Here is a 21,990-nt window from a genome sequence, read left to right as displayed (position 1 = left end):
ACCCCAGTGTGCTAGGTACTGTACAAATATAGCACATAAATGACAGTTCCTGCCCCAAAGTATTTACAAGCTTAATACAAGACAAGAGACAGGCAGAAAATATAAAGAAACCATGTGAACATACTGGGCCATCAGGTTCTCTCATTATACTGGCAGCATCCAGGTAGTCCACATATTGTGAGATGCTGAGAAGAGGAATCCCCCTCCCACTCCAAGAAGAGTCTGGGGGGGTTGCAGTTTGAGAAGAACTTCTTTGGAGCATTGGAGAAGGGCTTCTCCATTTCTATTCCAGAAACATGCGAAGATGGGGTGATATATTAACCATTGTATGTGGTGCTGTTTCTTTACGCACTGTTACTTTGTGTACTTCCTCAGGCACTATATGTTTGCTTTTAGTTTTGAGTCCCTATTCAGAGCAATAAAGTTACCAGCCATGTTAGTTGTGTGATACTTTCTCTCCCCTCAGCTAGTTTAAACTACCCACCACAGTAGGTAGAAAAATATAACAGATGGAGGTGCCACAACCTCTCTAGTTAGCCTGTTCCAAATCTTAACCACCCTCAGAGTGAGAAAGTTCTTCCAAATATCCATCCTAAATTTCCTGAACTGCAAGTTAAGACCATTACTTCATGTCCTGTCCCCTGCAGCCACAAATAATAGTCTATTAGCATGCTCCTTATAATTACCTTCAAGTATTTGAAGACTTTTATGAAATTTCCCCTTGGTCTTCTCTTGACTGCACTAAATATTCCTAGTTCTTCCCATCTTTCCCTCCCCCAAGTGTCATCTGCCTATACCTCTGACTTCCTGCCACCAGCTTTTCTTATCCAACATATGGCTTCTAGGGGTGTGCGAAGCAGGCCCTACTCAATTCGGATTTGGCCCGAATCAGGGACAGCGATTCAATCTGTTGATTTGAATCACTGTCCCTGATTCAGATCAGCCATATCCAAATCTGAAGATTCAAGGCTGATTCGGAGAATCAGCGATTCAGACATAGACACAGCTTTGAAAGTTTTTTCTACATACCTTGAGGTAGTAGCACGGCTCGTGATCTCTGTGATGCTGGGGCGCATGGAGGGTCCCACAGGAGTGTGGGTGGCAAAGTAGACTGGAAGTGCTTCTGGTTCACTTCCAGATCTGCTGCTCAGCATGCTGGGGAGCCCCCTGCACTTTCATGGGATGCTCCATGTGCCCCAGCACTCATGAGCCCTTGCTACCTAGAGGTATTTAGAAAAAACATTTAAAGCTATCTCTATGTCTGAATTGCTGAATCTCTTTGAATCGATTCCAAGTATTCCAATTCAATTCAGAAAGATTAAAGAGTCCTCTGATTCGATTTGGATTTGGAGATTCAACCACTGAATCGAGCCAAATCTCCACCAAATCAAAATCAGGAACCGAAGCTTTGCACAGCCCTAATGGCTTCCTTTCTTGGAGCCCTCCTGACCAGTCTGTGTCCTAGGTGGCTCCCCACAGGCCAGTTCTCCATCATGCCCATCCACTCACTATTTTTCAAAAGTGTATTGACCCAGGTGTGCTTGGCAATGCATACACTCAAATGGGTGTCTGCATTATGAAAGTGATGTGTGTGGACCCTGTACAGAAGAATGCAAAGCACTGCACTAGCTGGGACCAACCTCAGTGCAGTTATGCCAGCATGTAGTTGATCGGTAACTAAAGGATGTAGCTATTATTTATGGCTATGGAAGCATGAAGATAAAGGGAGCAAAACTGTTACAACTTTAGCCCTGTTTTATTCAAGTTTAAATTGACAGAGATTTAGCTCATCAGTATCTTCACAGGAGCATGCAAAGGGAACAGTTAGAGCGTAACAGCTGATGCAACCACCCAACTCCCCCTCCTCTTGTGAAGCAGCTAAAAGGTACCTCTATCCATAGCTAAAAAAAGACTTCATTTTAAAGTACTTTGTTACCACAGAAGGAGGTTTAGTAGAGAGATTTTTTTTCAAGATCTTGCAAATAGCAAGAGATTTCCTGATCAAAAAGGAACAAGACCTCTTCACAGATTTTGAAGAGAAGGAAAGAAACTGCACTGCAGAAACTGCACGGGGCTGACTGAAGTACAGTGGTTTGGATTCTATGCTATAATTCAAGACAAGTATTTACATAATCTGTAACCTCCAAGAGGTGTACACAAATATTCAGACACTTCCCAGGCCTGTATTAATGTACGAGCCCCTTTAAATGCTACCTCTCTCTCCAAACCTGAGAAAGTCTTTGCAGCTTTGTGACATTTTTCTAGGGATTTGGTTCAGAGCTACAGAGAGCAAAAAAAAAAAGAGGACAAACAATGGGGGGAATTAAAGCAACGAATTATAAACAATGAATAGTTAAAAAAAACAGGCCCGTGTCTCTCTCATATCCCTCAGGTTATTGGCCCCAACTTTCAAGAAAAATTACTAACCAACAGGCAAGAGATACGGTGTGAAATTCAGGTGTACTGCTTAGGGTTTGGTGAAATTCAAAATGTAATAAATCAGACTTCTGAAAGAGATGTCTTAGAGGAAACGAGTTTACTCCTTAACTCAGGAAGACTAGCACCCCTTCATAATAACTGGTAAGTAAATACATCCATATATTCACCTGCGTAATATTCATCTGCATAAATGATTAATTTGCCTAACTTGTACTTTGGGGCTCACCTCAGCAAAGCATTTAAGCATGTGTTTGTGCCCAGTCCTATTTAACTGAGCATTTAAGCACACACTCAACTGCAAGCATGTTTTTAGGACCAATGAAATAAATATTCTGGAGAGCAGGTCTATGACCCAAAATGACTTAGATAAAATGGAGAAATGGATGAAATAAATCAGATGAAATTCAGCAAGGGCAAGTGCGAAGTCCTGAAGGTGGGACAGAATAATTGCATGTACAAATATGGACAGGAAGGTTTGGCTAGGCTGCAGTATTGCAAAGAAAGTCCAAGGGGTTACAATGGATCATAGGCTGAATATGAACTAACAGTGTGTTCTTGTTACAAAAAAGCCAACAGCATCCTGTATTAACAAGAGCATCTCTCAGAGATCAAAGGAAGTGATTATTTTGTTCTATTCAGCACTGGTGAGGTCTCACTTGGAGTACTGTGTCAATTTTGGGTCCTACACTTCCAAGAAAGATGCAGACAAATTGGAAAGAATCCAATAGAGAATGACAAAAATGATTATAGGCCTTGGAAACATGACATAAGAAACGGCTAAAAGAACTTAGACTTAGTCTGAAGAAGAGAAGACTGAGAGGAGGATTTGATTACAATCTTCTAATGCCTGAAGGGCAATTATAAAGAGGATGGAGACAGCCATTTCTCTGTGACTGTTGGGGGCAGGGCTGGGAGCAATGGCATAAAAATGCAGCAGAAGAACTTTAGTTTGGAGAGTAGGAAGAACTTTCTAACTATGTAGGTGTTGTGAGATCACCAGCCCTAGATATCCTAACTATGACGAGCAGATTGGACAGATGCTTGGCCATGATAGTTTAGTCAGGTATGATCCTGACTCAAGCAGGGAGCTAGACTGGATGACCTCAAAGTCCATTCCAGCCCTACTTCCCTATGATCCTATGAACATGCCAAACATTAAATACATGCAAAGTGCTCTACTGAGTGGGGACCTTGCTTCTTTTTTTGTTCACTTCCACAGATATACCTTAGTTTGTGTCACCAACAGTCATAGAAATGGCATATTTTAAGCATATATCAACATTTGCAAAGAAAAAAATGTTGAATTTGGTTATCCAAACTGGTAACATGAATGAGATAATGATCTTGATGATTTGTTAGTGGTGATGCCCAAGAAGTGGTTGGTGCTGATGATACTCAGAAAAGATAAGTTGCTGTTCTAAGGACCCATTCAAAGGGTTACTTTTACACAGTTAGGAAATAAGAACACTCCCATGTGATTTTGCCTCCAAATCAATGCTGACCGACCCAGTCTAAATTTTGCATGCTTGCAAGAAACTGCTCATAAACAAACTGCAGTTCCAACATTATTTGTAGAAGTTATTCAGCAAGTCATTTCAAATACATAAATGTGAGGAAACCAGAAGCTGTTCCCAAACAATTTGCAAACAGAAATAGAGGAGGAATTCATTACATAAATTATTTACCACGAATTATTCACCCATCTCTAATCTTACCATCATTTAGACCATAAAATACATCCCATAAAAACTAACAGGATACATAATGCGGTATATGTAGTATTGTTAACTTCTGCAGTTCCTAGGACTGCACACTTTTAACCATGCAGATATAATATTGCACTAACATAGTTTTCCTACTTGGAATCTACTTCTGAGTTTTATACCTTCTCTCCATTTCAAAAGCTATGATGAGAAGACAGCATGCACAACTGTCTTGGTTTGAGGCTGTGGTTTGTTTTGAAGCTGAAGGGGTGAATAATATCACAAATTAAAAAATGCTGAAGTATCACAAGCCATTCTCAAGATGCTTAAAATAAAAATAATGGGAATTTTGTGCAACTGGCTGATTTAATGAGTTTTCTACAATTTGGGCCCACTTACAGAAGGTCATGGCCACAGACAAAATACAAGAGTGTTCCTCTCTGGTTTGACATATAAAAATCAAGGATCAAATCCATCCTGTATGAAGCCAAAAAGGGTTTAGAATCGTGGTGCTAGCTGCTTCCTGCCTCAAGACCCAATTTCAAGGTTATAGATATAATCTGCTAAGGGCATCACCAACACATAAACCCCAACCAGGGAGCTGCTGCCCTCATTGTTTTGAATATCACATTAGTGCCGCCTTCTTGCAGCTACCTGGACAAACAATACATTTCTATCAACACATCACAACACTGCATCTTTGCTTCACCCCTTTGTCACCACATAGTAATGGAAACACACTCCAAGGACCCTTTATGGAAATGCAGGGCACAAGACCAGCTAGTGAAAATCTGGACAATTCCATGAATTTCAAAAAGGGAGAGAGCCTCAAGTGTTAGTTGTACGATCACAAAAGGGAATATGGTGTGAAAGTCAGGAGTTCCAGGTCCTGTCACACTGACTCACTGTTGGACCCCATTCTTCTGTGCCTCACCTTCCCCATCTGTAAAATAAGGATAAGAATATTGATTTATGTGGGAAAGGGAGTGAGGCATAAGCCCTGAAGGCTTGTAACATGTTGGCTTGTAGCAGGAAGACATTACAGATGTAAATCTAAACTATTTTCCATTATTATTTTTAGCCAAGAAAACAGAATGGAATCCTGAACTCTGTGTGTGTGTGTGTGTGTGTGTGTGTGTGTGTGTGTGTGTGTGTGTGCGCGCACACGTGTGCACACACATGCGCGTGTGTGAGTGAAATATGTAAAGTTTTTCATACTGTTTTTTAAATGTATTTCACATTAATAAACATATTCTGTCACTTGTTTGGCTCCTGAACACTGTCTTTTTATTAAGTGGTGGTTTTGTTCACCTTTGATGGAAAAAAGGAAAATCATGACTGAACTTTTATGTTTGTTGAAAAGCAGTACATTCACTGTTCACTTAGGAGAGAATTTTCATTGGTATTGCTCTAACTCTGCTCCTAGGGAAGCCATTGGGCATTGACCAATTCACAGGTCTGATCTACACTATAAAGTTCTGCCAGCATACCTATGTCAGCACGAGATATGAAAAGACTGCAGGTCTGCCTGACACCAGCAAACTCCCTGGGAAAAATGAAGTTAATGTCAACAGAAGAAGGCTCCTGTTGGCTTAGCTTCTGTTGTTTGGGAGGCCAACACAACTATGCCAATAGAAAAGGCCTTTCTGTCAGCACGTCATTTTCTACTAGGCATAGTGGTAGCAACCCTGCAATGCAGAAAAGCCCTCACTGCCTTCAACAACAAGGTAAGACTAACACTTAAAGCCTTTAAAAAGCCCATCTTATTGCCTGATATTGCTGGGCTTATCTATCCACTCACAAGGGCAAAACACTTTCCTGAGCAAGTATCTTTAAAATCTGCACAAGCTAAGCTGCTCTCCTTCCCTCCTCCCCCCTCACCCACCTCCTGCCCCCAGCCCTTAACAAAAAAAACCCAACAACAACAAAAAAAAGATTCTGGTTCTTGGAGTTGCAAGAACCATCTTCTGAATGCAACTGGAGTGAATTTCACTGCTGCTGTGATGGTATGTTACAATTAACCACTGTATATGATCAGCAGTGCACAAGTTTTTTACTACTTTGAAATGACAGAGGTCTGGGTTTCACATATCATCAGCACCCCAGCTAACAAGCTTAGTTCATGGGCTAGCAGTGTCAGAGGCATTTGTCAAGTCTTAGTATGTATAACAAGAAAAACTAGGCAATGTACTATCAATCTGTCATATTTCTATGGTATCACAGTCAGGGTTTTTTCAAACAATAAAGACAAGAGGTGGTATTCTCAAAACAAAAAGAGTAAGTGAATTAGGAGCACAAACTCCACTGACTTTCAGTAAAGACTAGGATGCACTATAACTTTTGAAAATGGGACTAAGACCCCGTAGATGATTCTGAAAAGTGAAAAAAATGGCTTGCCTGCCTTTTAGTAATATTTTTAAATGAATAAACTAAATCTAGACTTTTCAAAGGAGTCAAGGGGGTTGGAAGCTGGAAATTGAGTGTCAACCCCCGCCCCCCCAAATATTCCTCCATTTAATATACAAGAGGTTTTTGGATTGAAGACATGGAAGAGATAGAATGGAGTACAGACAGCACAGGTGCACCACAGCCTGGGCAAAGCAGTCAACTTTAGAAAGAGGTTCAGAAGAAGATGTGGAAAAAGAGAGGGAAATCAGATGGAGCACAAGGCCAGGGAGAACAGCCCTGCTATATGTTAATTACTGAAGATACAAAAGCAAGCAAAGAATACCTCAGAAAAGTGTTTGCCTTAACAGCCAGCTACGCTGGACTTCCCACTAAAACTAGAGCAGAAACCAAATGATATTCAACCAAATACTTGGCTGCACACAGCTGTTTCCCAGTGTGATGCAAAGGCATGAGAAACAGTGTCTCAAAGGCAGGGGCGGGGAGTCTCTTCCAAGGGGACATGCAGCCTTTGAGCCACAGAGGCTCATCTATCCCAAACAGCTCTTCACTGGCCAAGGAAAACCCAAGGAAAAATGCTTTCTCTTAAATACCTATGCCTTAAGGCCAAGGATGGCTTTAAAGGTAGCATTTAGTACATTGAATGGCACCCAGAAAGAGAATGCCACTGGTTCTCTAGCCAATGAAATGGAGCATGAGTGTCAAAGACTGACCATGTCCCCTTCCAAAGGCAGCCTCAGCAGATGGCTCTAAATAAGGGCCACTGTGGTAAGGCAGCGACAAGAGCATGGGTAAAAGAGAGAAAATGGCAGGAATTGATTTAGCCACTGCAGGTTTTCTATAAATACCAAAAATCAATAAACTATCTGCTAGATGTTGCCATTAAACTCAAAGAGGGAAGGAATTAAGTGTGTTGCTGATGAAGTAAATCACTACGAAGGCAGCTAGCTCTTCTGATTGCAGCATGGGGCTGGGAGTCAGGAGATGCAAGCCCTATGCCACAGACATCCTGTGCGACCTAGAGCATATCACTTTCCTACTCTGTGCCTCATTTTACTTGGTGACAGAACATTACAAGGAATAATTTATTTGGGAAGTATCCTGATGCTTTTAGCTCTTTCAACATGGCTTTAAGGTAACACGTGAGGGCCACAGGGCACAAGAGCGTGCTGGGCTTCATGGATATGGCCAGATGATTGAAACGGTAACCACAAGATGATGGACTTCATGATCCTGAGGAAAGGAAGGAAGGGAAGCAGCAGAGTAAGGAGTGAACTTCAGAAAAGGAGACTCAGTCTGGGAACTAATGGGCAGGATCCCCTGGGAGGCCCATCTAAGGGGGAAAGGAGTCCAGAACAGCTGGTTGTATTTTAAAGAAGTCTTACTGAGGGTTCAGGAACAAACCATTCTGATGCATAGGAAGACTAGCAAGTATGGCAGAAGACCATCTTGGCTTAGAAGGGAACTCTTCAGTGATCAAAAACATGAAAAGGAAGCTTATGAAAAGTGGAAACTTGGACAAACAATTATGGAGGAGTATAAGAGTATTGCTCTGGCATGCAGGGATGAAATCAGAAAATCCAAACCACAATTGGAGTTGGAGGTAGCAAGGGACATGAAGGGTAACAAGAAGGGTTTCTACATGTCACCAAAAAGAGGAAGATCAGGAAAGTGTGAGTCCCTTACTAACAGGAGAAGCAATGTAGTGACAGATGATGCAGAAAAGGCTGAACTACTCAATGCCTTTTTCACTTCAGTCTTCAGAGGCAAGGTGAGCACCCAGAGTACACCTGACAGCACAGTTTGGGGAGGAGGTGACCACCCAACATTGGCAAAGGAACAGATTAGGGATTATTTAGAAGAGCTGGATGTGTACAAGTTCATGGGGCCTGATGCAATGCACCTGAGGGTGCTGGCCGATGAGATTTCAGAGATAATGGCCAGTGGCTCTGCAAACTCAGCAACTGGGAGAGGTACTGGATGATTGGAAAAAGGTAAATACAGTGCCCATCTTTACAAAAAGGTAGAAGAAAGATGCAGGGAACTACAGACGGGTCAGCCTCACCTCAGTCCCTGGAAAAATCATAGAGCAGGTCCTCAAGTAATCTATTTCTAGGCACTTGAAGAAGGCTATTAGGAACAGTCAGCATGGATTCACCAAGGGCAAGTCATGCCTGATCAACTGGATTGCCTTCTATGATGAGATGACTGGCTCTGTGGATGTGGGAAGACATATGGACCTTGACTTTAGCAAGGCTTTTAATACGGTCTTGCAAGAAAACTAAGGAAGGAACATTCTTGCAAGGAAACTAAGGAAGTCTGGGTTGGATACATGAACTGCAAGGTGAATAGAAAACTGGCTGGATTGTCAGGCACAGAAGGCAGTAATCAACTGCATGATGTCTAGTTGGTAGCTGTTCTTAAGTGGAGTGCCCCAGGTGTTAGTAGTGGGTTTTGTTCAATATCTTCATCAACAACCTGGAAGATGGGTTGGAATGCACACTCAGCAAGTTTGCAGATGACACCAAGCTATGGTGTGTAGTAGAAGTTGGTCTTGGGAGGTGGGGTGGGACATGGGAGACACTACTGCAGGCCTGGCTGCTAAGCTACTGTGTTACCAGTGACCAATCAATCATGATTCACTCAGGGACCAGCTCAATACACAGTAGCTAGCTAATGTAGCCAGTTAATTAGCAACAATTAACACCTACAAAAACACAGACTAAGGAAAGAAAATAATACAGACAATCAACTGAGATGCAGTCAGTTGCACAAGCACCAATGTCATGAGTTTTGTCTGTCAGCAGCCAGGGGTGCAGGGCCGCAGAACCTCCCTGCACCGATCTCCTCGACAGCTGGCAGGCTTCGTGGCCTGCAGCTTTCACCCTGCATCACCTTAACACACACAGTGCCACCCATGTCATGAGTTTTCCTTGTCCACAGTTTAAGGTGCAGTTCCCCCCAAACACCTGCACTGATCTTCTTGAAACTTGGCAGGCTTTGTGGCCTCACCAGGGGGAACCACCACTGCAGTTTTCACTCCCTCCCCCCGGGTGCAACGTACACGTGACATGAGTTTTGCTTTCATGAATTTGAGGTGCAATTCCTCCCAAACCCCTGCACCGATCTTCTTGATTCTTGGTAGGCTTCATGCTCTCAGCAGAGGCTACCACTCCTGCAAGTGTCCTCCAAATAAGACAAAAAACAATAAAGTTAAAGATATTTCATTGATTCCCCATTAGACACTGTGGCCAAATCAGCTTCGAAGCTTTTCTGAAGTGATTCAGAAGCTCCAAATTAATTTGGAAAGCCTAAAGCTTCCAGTGATTCAATTTGGATTCATAGATTTGGCCTCCAAATCATCTGAATCATGTCTGAATCCAAATCATGATCCAAGGCTTTGCACAGCCCTATGTGCCACACATGCAGTGAGCTTTCTGACCTCACTGGCTTGTCAGCACAGCTTCTATCAGAGCTGGCACTGGCATGCTTCTGGGACCCAGGAGCTGAATGTCACTTCTGCTTGCCCCCTGCTGCCCCTTTACCAACTGCCAAATTCAGTAGCAGGGGAAAAAGACAGGGGCAAATGGCAGCAGGGTTTACCCCCTGGGTTTCAGAGCTGCAGCAACACAGAGTCTGGCAACAGCCATGTTAATGAGCTGGTGAGCTAACTGCACATGCACAACACAGCTGAAGTGGGGTATGGCTGCATCCCCATACTTCTTTGGATTGGCTCCTGCCTTCATCCACAAGATGTGTAAAAGTGTCTCTGCTAGGCAGCTGGTTCACTGAGATGGCCAAAAACACAGTGCTCATGCCCTTCATGTACCAATCTGTAAAATGGTACCTCAGAGGTAAGGAAGCATCCTGTTTTCTCCATGGTTTTAAAACACAATGGGGTTTACCATAAAGATGTGAGGAAATTTTTCAAGAACATTTGGGACCTTTTGTCTCTAACATTCTTCCTCTTACCCCAAGGCTGTTGTAGACAACAAAATATTCCCTACACCTCTTACCAAAGCACCAGTTCACAAGTCCTCACACAAATCTCTTGGGGGAGAAAGCCCCATTCTAAAGGCAAATTATATTTTATAGTACTCTGAATGCTGTATAACAATGATATAGTGCAGGGCATGATAGGAAGGTGTTACCTCGTATTACAGATGCAGAGACAAACCAAGACGAATTCAACTGGGAGCAAAACTGGTAGGAGCAGCTGCAGCTCCTCCCGGAAATCTCTGGGGCAAATCCAGCTGTGAGGTAAACACTTGTGTTAGTCATGCATGAGAAAGTCAGTCCCATGCCCAGTGAAGTAAATAGCAACCCCCACCTTGGCCCTGAATTTCAGAGACACTTTAAATGGGGCAGCAGCTATCACTGATGCAGATGGAAAGGGATCTATCTTTTTGGATCTGGAATTTGCCTCCCATCCATTTTGGGTACCATGTTAAAAAGTAAGTACATAAATGGTAGAACTTCACTACAAAAGCAAGACTCCAGAATGCAAAGCATCCTTTCATCTGTAGGCTTCTTCCCCATAGATGGGGATTGCATTCACTCCTTATGCCCCCATTGGCTCCCACAGCTGCAAGATTATGTCTTTTTGCCCTTTCCCCACAATGTATAGTCTGCAGCCCCCCATTGCTGCCATCACAGAACTGAAGCAATGCAAATTGCCTCAGTGGTAGCAGTCAGGGAACAGAGCCCAGGCCTCCCAGCTCCTGGTCCTGTGCCAAAAGAACAGCCAACCCTAGCCCTCCCCTCATCCCCCCCCCCGATGCAGTCCCCTCACACACAGCATCGCTGCTGCTGCTAGTGCACCTCTGACTGCACAAGCAAAGGAAAGAGGGCCCAAAAGCAGCCGGAGAGCCCACCATAGGCTGGCTTCCCTCCACTGGAGACTAGCAACAGCCTCCTTCTGCTGCAGTCACTTGGCAAGCAGAGCTCTCCCTGACTCAGCAACTCCACGGCACCTCTTGTCAATTACTTCAAGAAACTGCTGACTCCAGAAGGGAAGGCTGTTCCAACAAGGATGGAGCGGGAAGGCATGGAGACTGAACTCCCCTCCCATCGCCCATAGAGGTCACCCCTCCAGCGCAGAGGTGCAGAATGCAGGCAGGGCAAAACTGAGGGGCCGGCTGAGCAGCCTTCTCCCTCCTCCCACAGCTGCTGCCCATGCTGCTCTTGCTCCATGGATAAAGAATCACTGTCTGTTGTGCACGGCAGACACTTCGTCTGTGACTGGGAACAGAAACAAGAAGCCAGAACAAGATGGGGAGAGGCAGACAAGAGAGAAAGGACCCACAAGAAAAAACAAAAACCCAGAACCAGCATGCGCCCCAGGCGTAAAAGCAAAAGCCCTGTTAAGTACAGCATTGCCTCAGTGCTGCACAGCTGAGGCAGACAGGCCAATGATTTGTACCGGTGCCATAAGCAGCATGGGCACTGAATGGCCTGATGGCCAAGGAGGGCTCCAAGCACACCAGCTGTTCCAGGGGCAAAGGGAGCCAGGGGTGCTTTTGCAGCACAGGGACTCAATGCCATTCTGTCCCTCTGACAACTAGCCAAGCTTTCCATGCTCAGTCCTGGCTACTGGCTTCCACTGCAGCACCCCAAAAACTGTTTCTTCATGCTCCATGACTTAAAAGATAGGGGAATATGGCTACCCCTTTGGCTTCTGAGGCAACAGATGTGCATTAAGTCCAGTAGCATAAGTTGTGGGGGGCAAACAGGGTATCAGAGTGGCAGCTCCAGGGAGTTCATATTACCCCCCGCTGCTGCAGCAAAGCTTATAATGAGGCAGCAGCAGCCTGTGCTGCCACAGCCCATGTGCCAGAAGGTAAGAGCTTGCTTCAGTTCGTTTACCCCACCCTCTGTGCTGCCCAGAGCACCAATGTTTCAAGTTACACCTCAGCATTAGAGCAATTGAGCAGACTGAGTTGCAGGAGTCCCACAGCCCATATCAAAAGCCCTTGGCACAGCCTCTCAGAAGGGGCTTCCATAAAACAAATTACTGCAGGCTTTAACAGGATAAAAAAATCTCTCTCTTTTCTTGAAGGATCCCAGAGTATTTCAGATAGCATTCACACATAGCAGGACACAGAGGAAGTCACTCCTGGACAGAGACCATGATGCCTGCAGACAGGAGCAGAACAAGAGCACCCAGTAAACTCCTGCAGTTTTATAGCGTCCTGGTACCTTGAGCAAACAAGCATGCAAATGGGGCTTGTCTTAGCTTTCAAGATCTCAGCCCAAAGGCCAATACACATGGAACTCCATCCATCTACTTCACAAAGGGTGAAAATCCATATACACCATCCAGGTGTCAAAATCAGTGATTCCTATGACTCCAACATTTGATACTTAGACCTGCTCTGAACCACTCACTCCAGGATGATACCACTACTGATTTATGCAGTGTTTAGTATGGTTTAGTTAGACAAATGAATTTATCCCAGATGTGCATGACCAGTACAGAGCATATTCCGTGGTTCTGGGACTACAGTATTTGCCAGGGTACAGTACCATCTGGAAAGTATAGGGGAACACTCCAGCCAGACAAAGACATCCACCTGCCATGTCAGTAACGCACAGGTATCTGTATCTAGTCAAGGTGGCACCAAAGCAGTGACAGTGTATTAGGACAGGATTAAATTGAGTAAAAAGGTACATTGCTTATTAAAATAATTGTGATACAAGTCTATATTCACTACCAACATGAGAAACTCCCAACCTATGTGGGAAGAACAGGAACACCTTGTGATGGAAGAGGACCTTGACTAAGCCAGCCTTGCTAATACAAGCTGGAATGGCACCACATACACACTTGACTACTATAAGGAAACAATACAGGAAGAACAGATTGGGAATAACAGCTTGATAGCTGAGAGAATCCCTAGAATGTAATGAGATCAAATTTGTAGGTGTACAGTAGCACAGAACAGATCCTGTATGGATACGATTCCAAGCTATAAAAACTTAAGTATATTATCCCTGGGCTCTATTAGTGGCTTCTGGATAGGAATATTAAATATACAAGTGACATAACTGATAAAACAATAATAACAAGCAACTACAGCTACCTGCATCTGAACTGATTAAATACCCTGTGTAGTAAGCAGCTTGATCCTCTTCCCAGGATCCTCTAAGCATGTATTTATTAACCAACTACTTCTTTCCCTTTACAGTGGCAGGACATAGACAATTCCATCACCTCCTCTACCTTCACCTAGTGGAAATTGTAGAGCAATCTTAGTGTTTCTAACATTGTTCCTTGTAGCTGTGGTGTGTGAGGGTTTGAAGTCATGGTTTTGGGGAATTCTTGGGTGAACAACTGCTGGCAGATGCAGGGTACTGGACTCAGTGGCCCAAGAGACCCCTGCCAGTCCTGGGTTCCTATGTCACAACCTAACAAGACTTATAAAAAACCGTTTCTCAGCATCTTTAACAGTACTCTATGGCACAGCAGGTTCTGTGGTTTGTTCGTCTACTCTTGAGTTCTACTAACACTGAGAATTCAATTCAAGAAGTAACAAAGTCTAAGGCATAAAGTAATAGTAGTGGCTGTACAATTAAGATCAACATCCTTGTGAGAGATCATACACCATCAGCTGGCAGTGTGCCTTTTGCACTTAAAAAGGAAGATTATACTACTACTACTAACAATAATAATAATGAGGAAAGTGGTCAGAAAGGATCCCATCTTCAAAAAACAAGAAAATTAAAATCTTTTACACTCAGGCTGGAGAATACTTCAAGCAAATGCAGCAGAGTCACAAGAGGTATGCGCTGCTTCTAAGCAAAAAGGATGGGGGAGGGTAAACACATACACTATCACTAAATGACAAGGGACAAGAAATTACTCAATAAAAACAAAGCTTCAAAAGATGGCAAGGAGGATGACTGAGGAGGAATCTGAACAGTAAACTGCAAAAGTTAATATCAAATATGTCTTTACACGTATTAGGAGCAGGGTCTGATAGACAAATGGAGGGTGTAAGAAGCAGTGAAATAAAGTCCTTGAATCCTAGAATTATAGAACAGTAGCGTTGGAAGGGACCTCATGAGGTCATGTAGCCCAACACCCTGCTCAAGGCAGCTGATTTGGCCAACTAAACCATCCCAGTCAACTGTGTATCTAACCAAGGCTGGAACTCCAAGGATGGGGATTCTACAACTGCTCTAAGTATTCTGTTCCAATGCTTAATTACCCTCATAGTGAGAAAGGAGACAAAAGGAGAAAGACATTGCAGAGAAACTAAATGATTTCTCAAGCATTGGTTATCACTGCAGAAGATTCAAAGGAGAATCCCACTGCATGACTACTCTTTTCAGGGCATCAGAAAAGACAACAATGGAATAAACTGATACGTTTTTTGTCACTAGAATGGCATGTAGCTAAAAGATCTGAAAAAATCTGAGCATAAAGTAGCTATGCTGCTAGCAAAATATATACAACCTATAGCTGTAGTTAGCTGCAATTGGAAGACAGCAAATATTGTACAGTACCTAACTTTTAAGAACATACAGCAACACCAGGTAAATAGGTTGAAACAATAACTAAAGCTCAGGTTACAAAATACCTAAATGAACATGATAGGGGACAAACCAGGAAAGCATCTGTAATGGGTGCCCAATGATCTATATGGTATCAGTATTGTTGAACATATTTCTTAGTGAACTGGAAAGAATTCAAAAAATGGTGAGGTGGAAAATGTGCATCTAGTAAAATGATGTAGGTTAGCCAAGACAAAAAAACGATTGTGAGAAACTTCTGTGGGATCTAATCAAGCTGGAAAATAGGCAGTACAATGGAAGATGAAATCTGGTATTAGGAAAAGGAAAGTAAAGCATACTTGAGGGAATAATTGTAAATATATGTTTACATTATGAAACTGCAACTTTAATGTAATTGCTCAGGGTAAATATTCCAGTATTGCCATGGGCAGTTCTATGAAAACATCTGTTCAGTGCACAATAGTGGTCACCAAACATGCAAACAAGTTGTCTAAAAATGAGATAAAAATAAATCTGAAAACAGTTACTGTGGTTGCTTCTGGACACCTTCTTTCAAAACATAGTAAACCAGAACAGTTTCAAAAGCAGACAACCAAAGAAATGCTTATAGGCCAGGAGTAATTTCCCAATTAATACGGAGATTTCCAGGAAAGATTTGGAAAGTACTGAATGGTTAAAACAAATCAGGTGCTTTCATTTCAGGTGCTTTGATTAAACAGGAGAAGGGGATGTTCAATATAACTGAAAAGAAGAAATGAAAATGAATGCAAAGAAATACTTCATTCTTTTTTGTTTTTTTAAACACAGAGCATAATTTACCTGAGGAATTGATTACCACAGGTTCTCACTAAAACCAAGAGCTTAGCAGGATTCACAAAAGCTTGCACATTTATAATGATAATGAGAACATCCACAGATAGTGAAGCCTAATAAAAGAACACCCTTATCCACTGAGTCCTGATGGAAGGATTCTGTGAAAAGGCAAATATTAATAAAGCAGGCAGAAGAACAGCTGAAGCTGGACAGCTCACCTGCAGCTCACTTCTACAGGAAGAGTAGGAAGGAAAACAGTGGTTAGGTTAATAGAAGAGGTTGCCCATTTATTTTCTATTCCTGCAACTGATTTTTGATTTGGTACGTTCAGGACTTTGGAGTTCACTGTTTAGCTTCATTCTGAGGCAGAAGAATACAGCTGGTCTGTTCGGCTTAAAAATCTCTCTCAAGGTAACAGGCAGTTGCAGGAAGACAATGTGGGTGTGGGAATGCAGAAGAGCTTTAGGCTGAATTGCTCTGGTAAACTTTGGTTAATTCACCACTCCCAAGAGAAAGCACATAATCAATGACTGAATTATCAATTTATCCAGCAGTAACTAATTATCAGGAGTTGATAACTGGGGGAGAAGGGAGTGGGGCACTGATAATTTTAATTTGCTGCTGTTCTGATTTTTTTTTGTATCTATGGCAAAGTAACTACTAGACCTTACTACACTTTCATTCCAGCACAGCCTATTAGCTAAATACATTTAATTAATTAATTTGTCTCCATGGATTTTCTTGTACCTTCCTTTGAAGCATCTGGCACTGGGTTCTGGACTCCACAAAACCACTGGTTTGGCAACTCGTGTTCAGTGTTGTAGAACTGTACCATGGAAAATAAACTTTCCTCTCTTTAACCCTTGTCTCCCTTGAAATTTATTTCTTTAGCCTTTGTGTTTTGAAGACAACCAGTGTACAAATGTCACAGCCTAGGACCTAGACACCAACTTTCTGCTGCCAACATACAAGAGAACATAGCCTGCAGCTCACACTCTTAGAGCTGTGTTAACTCAGGAAGACCAGAGGCAGAAATAATTATATATTGCTTTTAATTTCTAAATAAGCACTCTGGCTTCTCTACTACAGGAATTGCACTTGGATAGAACTGCATGAATCAAGGCAAATAAGTGTGCATATCCAGACAGAAGGCGTGATGTTGCATGTGCACAAGTAATAAAATGGCTGTGTCAAATCTATCAGCTCTGTTTTTATTCTCTTCCAACAACTGCTGCAGAAAGTGAAACACAGATTAGTAGCTTTTTAAAATTGTATTTTGCTGATTGAAAATCATCTTATTTCATGTTACACCATCAGCTCATTTTGGTGCAAACTGAACTCTCCCTAGACATGAATAAGGAAGGACACAAGCAGCATGGCATCTGTACATGAGGTGTTTACATGCAGCAGTCAGAACAGAAGATGAGGAGGAAGGAAGGGAAGATCAATATTTATTAGAGCAAAACAATGTTTCCAAATATTACTGGTCATGAGGAGTTGGAGTTTTAATCATTTTTAATCCTATCACCTCCTTCAGAAACAAAAAAAACCACAAAAACTAGTGTTGCCTAGAGAAACTTTAGCAAAAAACAGATTGTATTCTGACAAAATTGGATACAGCTTCACCAGAATTTTGTTTCGGAGGAGAAAAAACCAGGAAAGAAGGTTCAATATTAGTTGAAACATATTTTCATGTTTCTGGAATGAACCATTTACATTTTTCCATTTGAAATGATGTCTTATTTAGGATGCTTTATTTTTCATTCAATATTACAAAAAGTTAAGGTGGAAATAAAGTACTTTGATTGGCCAGAAATGAAATTTCTTTCACAGTGTTCCCTTGGAGAATTCAAAATTTTAGTTTTCATTTCAATTCAGAATGAAATCTAATTTTGAAATCCTTTGTGCAACAGAATTTTGTCCTCAGCACAGCTCTGCAAATGACATAAGTCTGAACCCAGAATGAATGTGATGGACCACTAGAACTAAGCAGATAATAATTTACGTGGAAAAAATCAGTCCACTGTAAATAACTAATAATGGTAAACCCTTTCTACCTTCCAGAAAAAGAAAATAGTCTAAGAACATGACTGTAAGCAAAGCAATTCTGAGTTTGGATGCAGAGCTGAGAGAATGCTCTATACAGCACTGACCAAGCCAAAGCCCCACTCTACACTTCAAATTCCCACCCCATAAGGAAGTTGGAGGTGGAGGGCAATGTTTTCTGTCCTATCAAACAAACATTTCAGGAGTGTTCTTTACTTAATGTAAAACAATTGTGGTATTAAATGATGAGGTAAGTAACCTCCTTATACCTGTCCTTGCTTATGTTCAGAAGCTAAATTTCACTCTAAACTTTTATAAAAAGAAAGCAGCATTAATGCTCAACAAGGAGAAAATGCCAAAGAATAGATTCTCACCATGTGCATTTCTCCTTGAAATAAATTGTGTTAAAAGCACTTTACTCTAAAAAGCATGATGATAGTAGCATCCTGCTAAATATAGATGACTCACCACAATTTAGTAGTGAATATCCCTGAAGACTACCATTAGGAATATTGCTTATCCTGCCACATGAATTTATATGTTCTCCAGCAGTTGGAACTTGGAGTAGTGGAGCTAGAACTACTGGACTCTCATCATGGCTCCACCACTGACCTTGAGTAAAACACTCGAGGCCTCAGTTTCTACCCTTGTAATACTGGTAGAATAATAGTGGCTCACCTTTTCAGAAAGCAACAAGAAATTGTAAGGTTCTTAATGTGCTGTTTAGGCAGCACTGGGACTACCTATTCCACTGTTTCAAAGAAGCTAATTTTTTACTGTGCCCAGAAGTCTTTCTGAAATCCCACCATGGCAGGAATCTTAGAGAGGGGAAAAAAAAAAAACACTTGAGGAGTACTGAGGGCAAAAGAAATAGAGAATCATATATGCCTATTTTCTAAAAGAAGGAAGCCCGCAATAGAAATCCAAGAGGCATGCGTGCTTTACCACTGGAGACTAAAGTAAGGTCACAAGTGAAATGATTGATCTACATGTCATGAAACCACACAGCTTGACACAAATGGCAATCTGTTTGGAAGATGCCTCAGCACAGCCAAGCCAGTGGTGCTACAGGCCTCTTGCTATGGCTGAGGAGCTACAGCAGAGTTGAGAGGAAGAAGGGACAGATCTGGAACAGATGGAGGTGTTGCATGGCAGGACTGAGGCATACTGTGTAAAAGGAGCCTTGGCCTGGAATGAAACAGCTGGGGGTGCTTCAGATCAGGACTCAAGTGCTTCCTGAGAAGTTGCAAAGCAGCTGCTGGGACTCAGGCTAGATCAATGCAGGGCTGTGAGCACTTCTGTCTCCCATGCCCCAAACTGCATGTGGGTGGTTATGCACCAACACATCACCTGTGGTGACACTACCTCACAGGGTCCAAGCAGCAGTTTATTAAAAACTCTTTGGTTTAGCTGTTCCCAATGTGCGATTTCTAACACATTTGAACATTTGCAATATGCTATTGCTGGCAACACTGCAGGATTGATTTGCAATGATAGGTTAGGCTTCAAAGCTTTAAGTATAATTCCTTCCCCACTTCTCATGTACTTGTCAGGAGGGCAGGGGATAGCTATTCTTCAATATTTGCATAAACTGTCCATAATGCTTTGCAAAAGAAATAAAGACATTACCCTTGAGCTAAAGAGTATACACTATGGGCATTAAAAACTTAACCAAATCAGCAAATTAGCTCTCGTGTGAAAGAATCACTAGCATTTCACAACCAAAAAAATACCACAACACTATACCTAGTTCCTCTTGGACAATTCAATACAGTCTGACCGTACCTGGTTATATTTTTTTTCTGCTTGGTTTTAAGCACTTAAATTGAATACACGTTCCTTGGCTTCCAAAGAGTCTGCAGCATTTTTTCAAAATGTTCCACCCTTTCTTTAAATATCATCTTGCATGTAATGCCATCTTTAAATACTTTGCCATCAGTAGCAAAACAAACAGCCCACAGCCCCTACCCAAACGCTGAACTCCAAATGGAAAACACCTGTGGGTCTCCTCCAAATGTTATATGGATACTAAACCACCTAAATATATTTTAGTGCATCAGAAGTCAAGCGAAGCATCCAACACTCATACCATCACCAGATTGTTTAGCTACAAAGTAACAAAAAATTATAACTCTGCTACATATTATAACACAGATACCTGCACCACTGTTACTTCACCTTCCACCAGCTTCTAAGCATTTTCCAAAGGCATAAAAAAAAAAAAGAAACAAAATTGTGGAGCAGTTCAGTCTTGTGTATCTTTAAATATTAAGGAAGAAGATGCAGGGAAACAATTACTGTAGTGTAAATTGACATATTTTATTTAGAGGTAAATTTGTTATGTGCCAAATAGCATCTGCCAACATTATACAAAAAAAAATAAATAAATGAAAACCCAAACCTCAAAAGAAAAATTGGTTAGACCATTAACCATGCCTTGGGACAGTAAAACATCATCTCCAATCTGTTCTAAAATTGGGGTTTGGTAATAAGCCTTTAGAAAAATCTCACATCCTCTGAAATGTTTTCATCATTTCCACCCACTAGTAATTGTGATAGAAAATGTTATTTTCGAAACAAGCCTGCTTTTGAATGGTTAGCAACCCAAACATGACAGGCCTATTTGATGTGCATGGGGAGTGTGGACCTTTGCCCACCAAGTAAAGCTAAAAGTCCCCCTTAAACTGAGGGGCCACTAAGTGCACATCAAGTGATTACCAGGGACAACTAAATGAGAAAACAGGGATAGGAGAAAGGGCCACAGGTCCAAAAAGAGTGCACCAAGGCGGGACACCAAACAGAGTACACTGGACAGCACCCACTGGCCCTTGATTGAGTCCAAGAAGCCAGTGGACACTGCCTGAAAATGTGAATGGACAAGAGAGAGGAAATCCAGACATGACAGTGATGAATGAGTGAAAATAGGTGGGGAAATATATTTGAACCATCCACTGTGTTGAAATTGAGAGCTTACTTCCTCAAGAGAACCCAGTGGCCTGGGCTTTAAAAATGGACCTTGGGAGCCCAAGCCATTTAGGTACTGCTGAATACGAACCCAATGCTTTAAAAGAGCTGCGTTTTTATGAGCCTTAACTCTTAACACTGGCCACCTCGGGGAAGCCAGGCCCCAAAGCACAGCTGCAGCTGACAGAAGGGCAGAACTAGCCCATCAACAGATGTGTTTGAAGAGGCTGCGCTGCATGGCTTCTCCTGTGGCCCTCCTCGGCCTTGTCCCCGAGCGCTTTCCAGCAGTGCGTTTTGCCTCTGTCAGTGGCGCCATGCTGTCCCTCCTGTCCTTGCCCCACAGGGAGCACCCTATGTGCCACGCAGCCTTCTGTGGCGACAAGCCCAATTTGCAACTTTAAGGTACCACAGGCCAATGCCCACCAAGAAAAACTGTAAACCTCCCTTAAGAGGGAAGGCTAGTGAGAAAGTAGCAACTAATTCCAGAGGACAAAGTAAAAGGAAAGCAGGGAAGGGAGCGAGACCAGAGATGCAAAACAAGGGATCTGAAGGGGAATGCCAAGCAGAGCACCCACGGGAATGACTCCCAGGACCCAGTGGACACTGCCCAGAAGTAGGGCTCGGTGGCCACAGGCTTGCCTTTCAAAGGGTGTTTGGAGCCTGTGCAGAGGTAGCGGCAGCCGTTCAAGACCCATGCCTTGCCTTAGCAGAGGAGGCTGAGGGGAGGGGGGTCAGAGTGGCTTGTCCAGCCCTTCAAGGAATACCCCCAGTCAAGCTGCCCCGCGGCGCTGTCCCATCCTGACAGAAACTTCCCCTGCGCCCTGTGCTTCAGCTGAGCCAGCCCCACTCGCCTCTGCGCCCCTGAACTTTCCCAGCCGCCAGGCCCAAGCAGAAGAGGAAGCCAAAGGCGTGGGGGCGCAAACAGGTGCCCCGGGGGCCCCAGCAGACCTGCCCCGGGGCGGGGCAGCACAACACCTGTTCGCGGCGGGGCCCGCCCGAGTTGCGGGGCGGCTGCGCCCCCTCTCCCCCGCGCGCAAAGTTGGGCGCCGCCGCGGCGGGCACTCACCTGGCAGAGACAGCAGCGCGGCCAAGGGGGCGGCCC

At 43.0% G+C, this 21,990-nt stretch overlaps 1 protein-coding gene across 1 annotated transcript in view; it reads right to left on the bottom strand.

Annotated features, from left to right (window-relative positions):
* The window catches only part of IGSF11 (immunoglobulin superfamily member 11), a gene marked incomplete at its 5' end in the record, with an annotated part of 132,590 nt that extends 110,605 nt beyond the window's left edge, over window positions 1-21,985 (bottom strand). Inside the window, one exon of the mRNA XM_019548539.1 lies at window positions 21,955-21,985. Within this exon, the coding sequence (XP_019404084.1) occupies window positions 21,955-21,985 (31 nt within the window). The remainder of the gene's footprint in view (window positions 1-21,954) is intronic.
* Window positions 21,986-21,990: the final 5 nt, after the last annotated feature.

This window comes from Crocodylus porosus, unplaced genomic scaffold, assembly GCF_001723895.1.
Source record: "Crocodylus porosus isolate Cpor-Errol unplaced genomic scaffold, CroPor_comp1, whole genome shotgun sequence".
Taxonomy (NCBI): Eukaryota; Metazoa; Chordata; order Crocodylia; family Crocodylidae; genus Crocodylus; species Crocodylus porosus.
The sequence above is the reverse complement of the archived record's forward strand: the minus strand, read 5'-3'. Positions and strand labels throughout refer to the sequence as shown.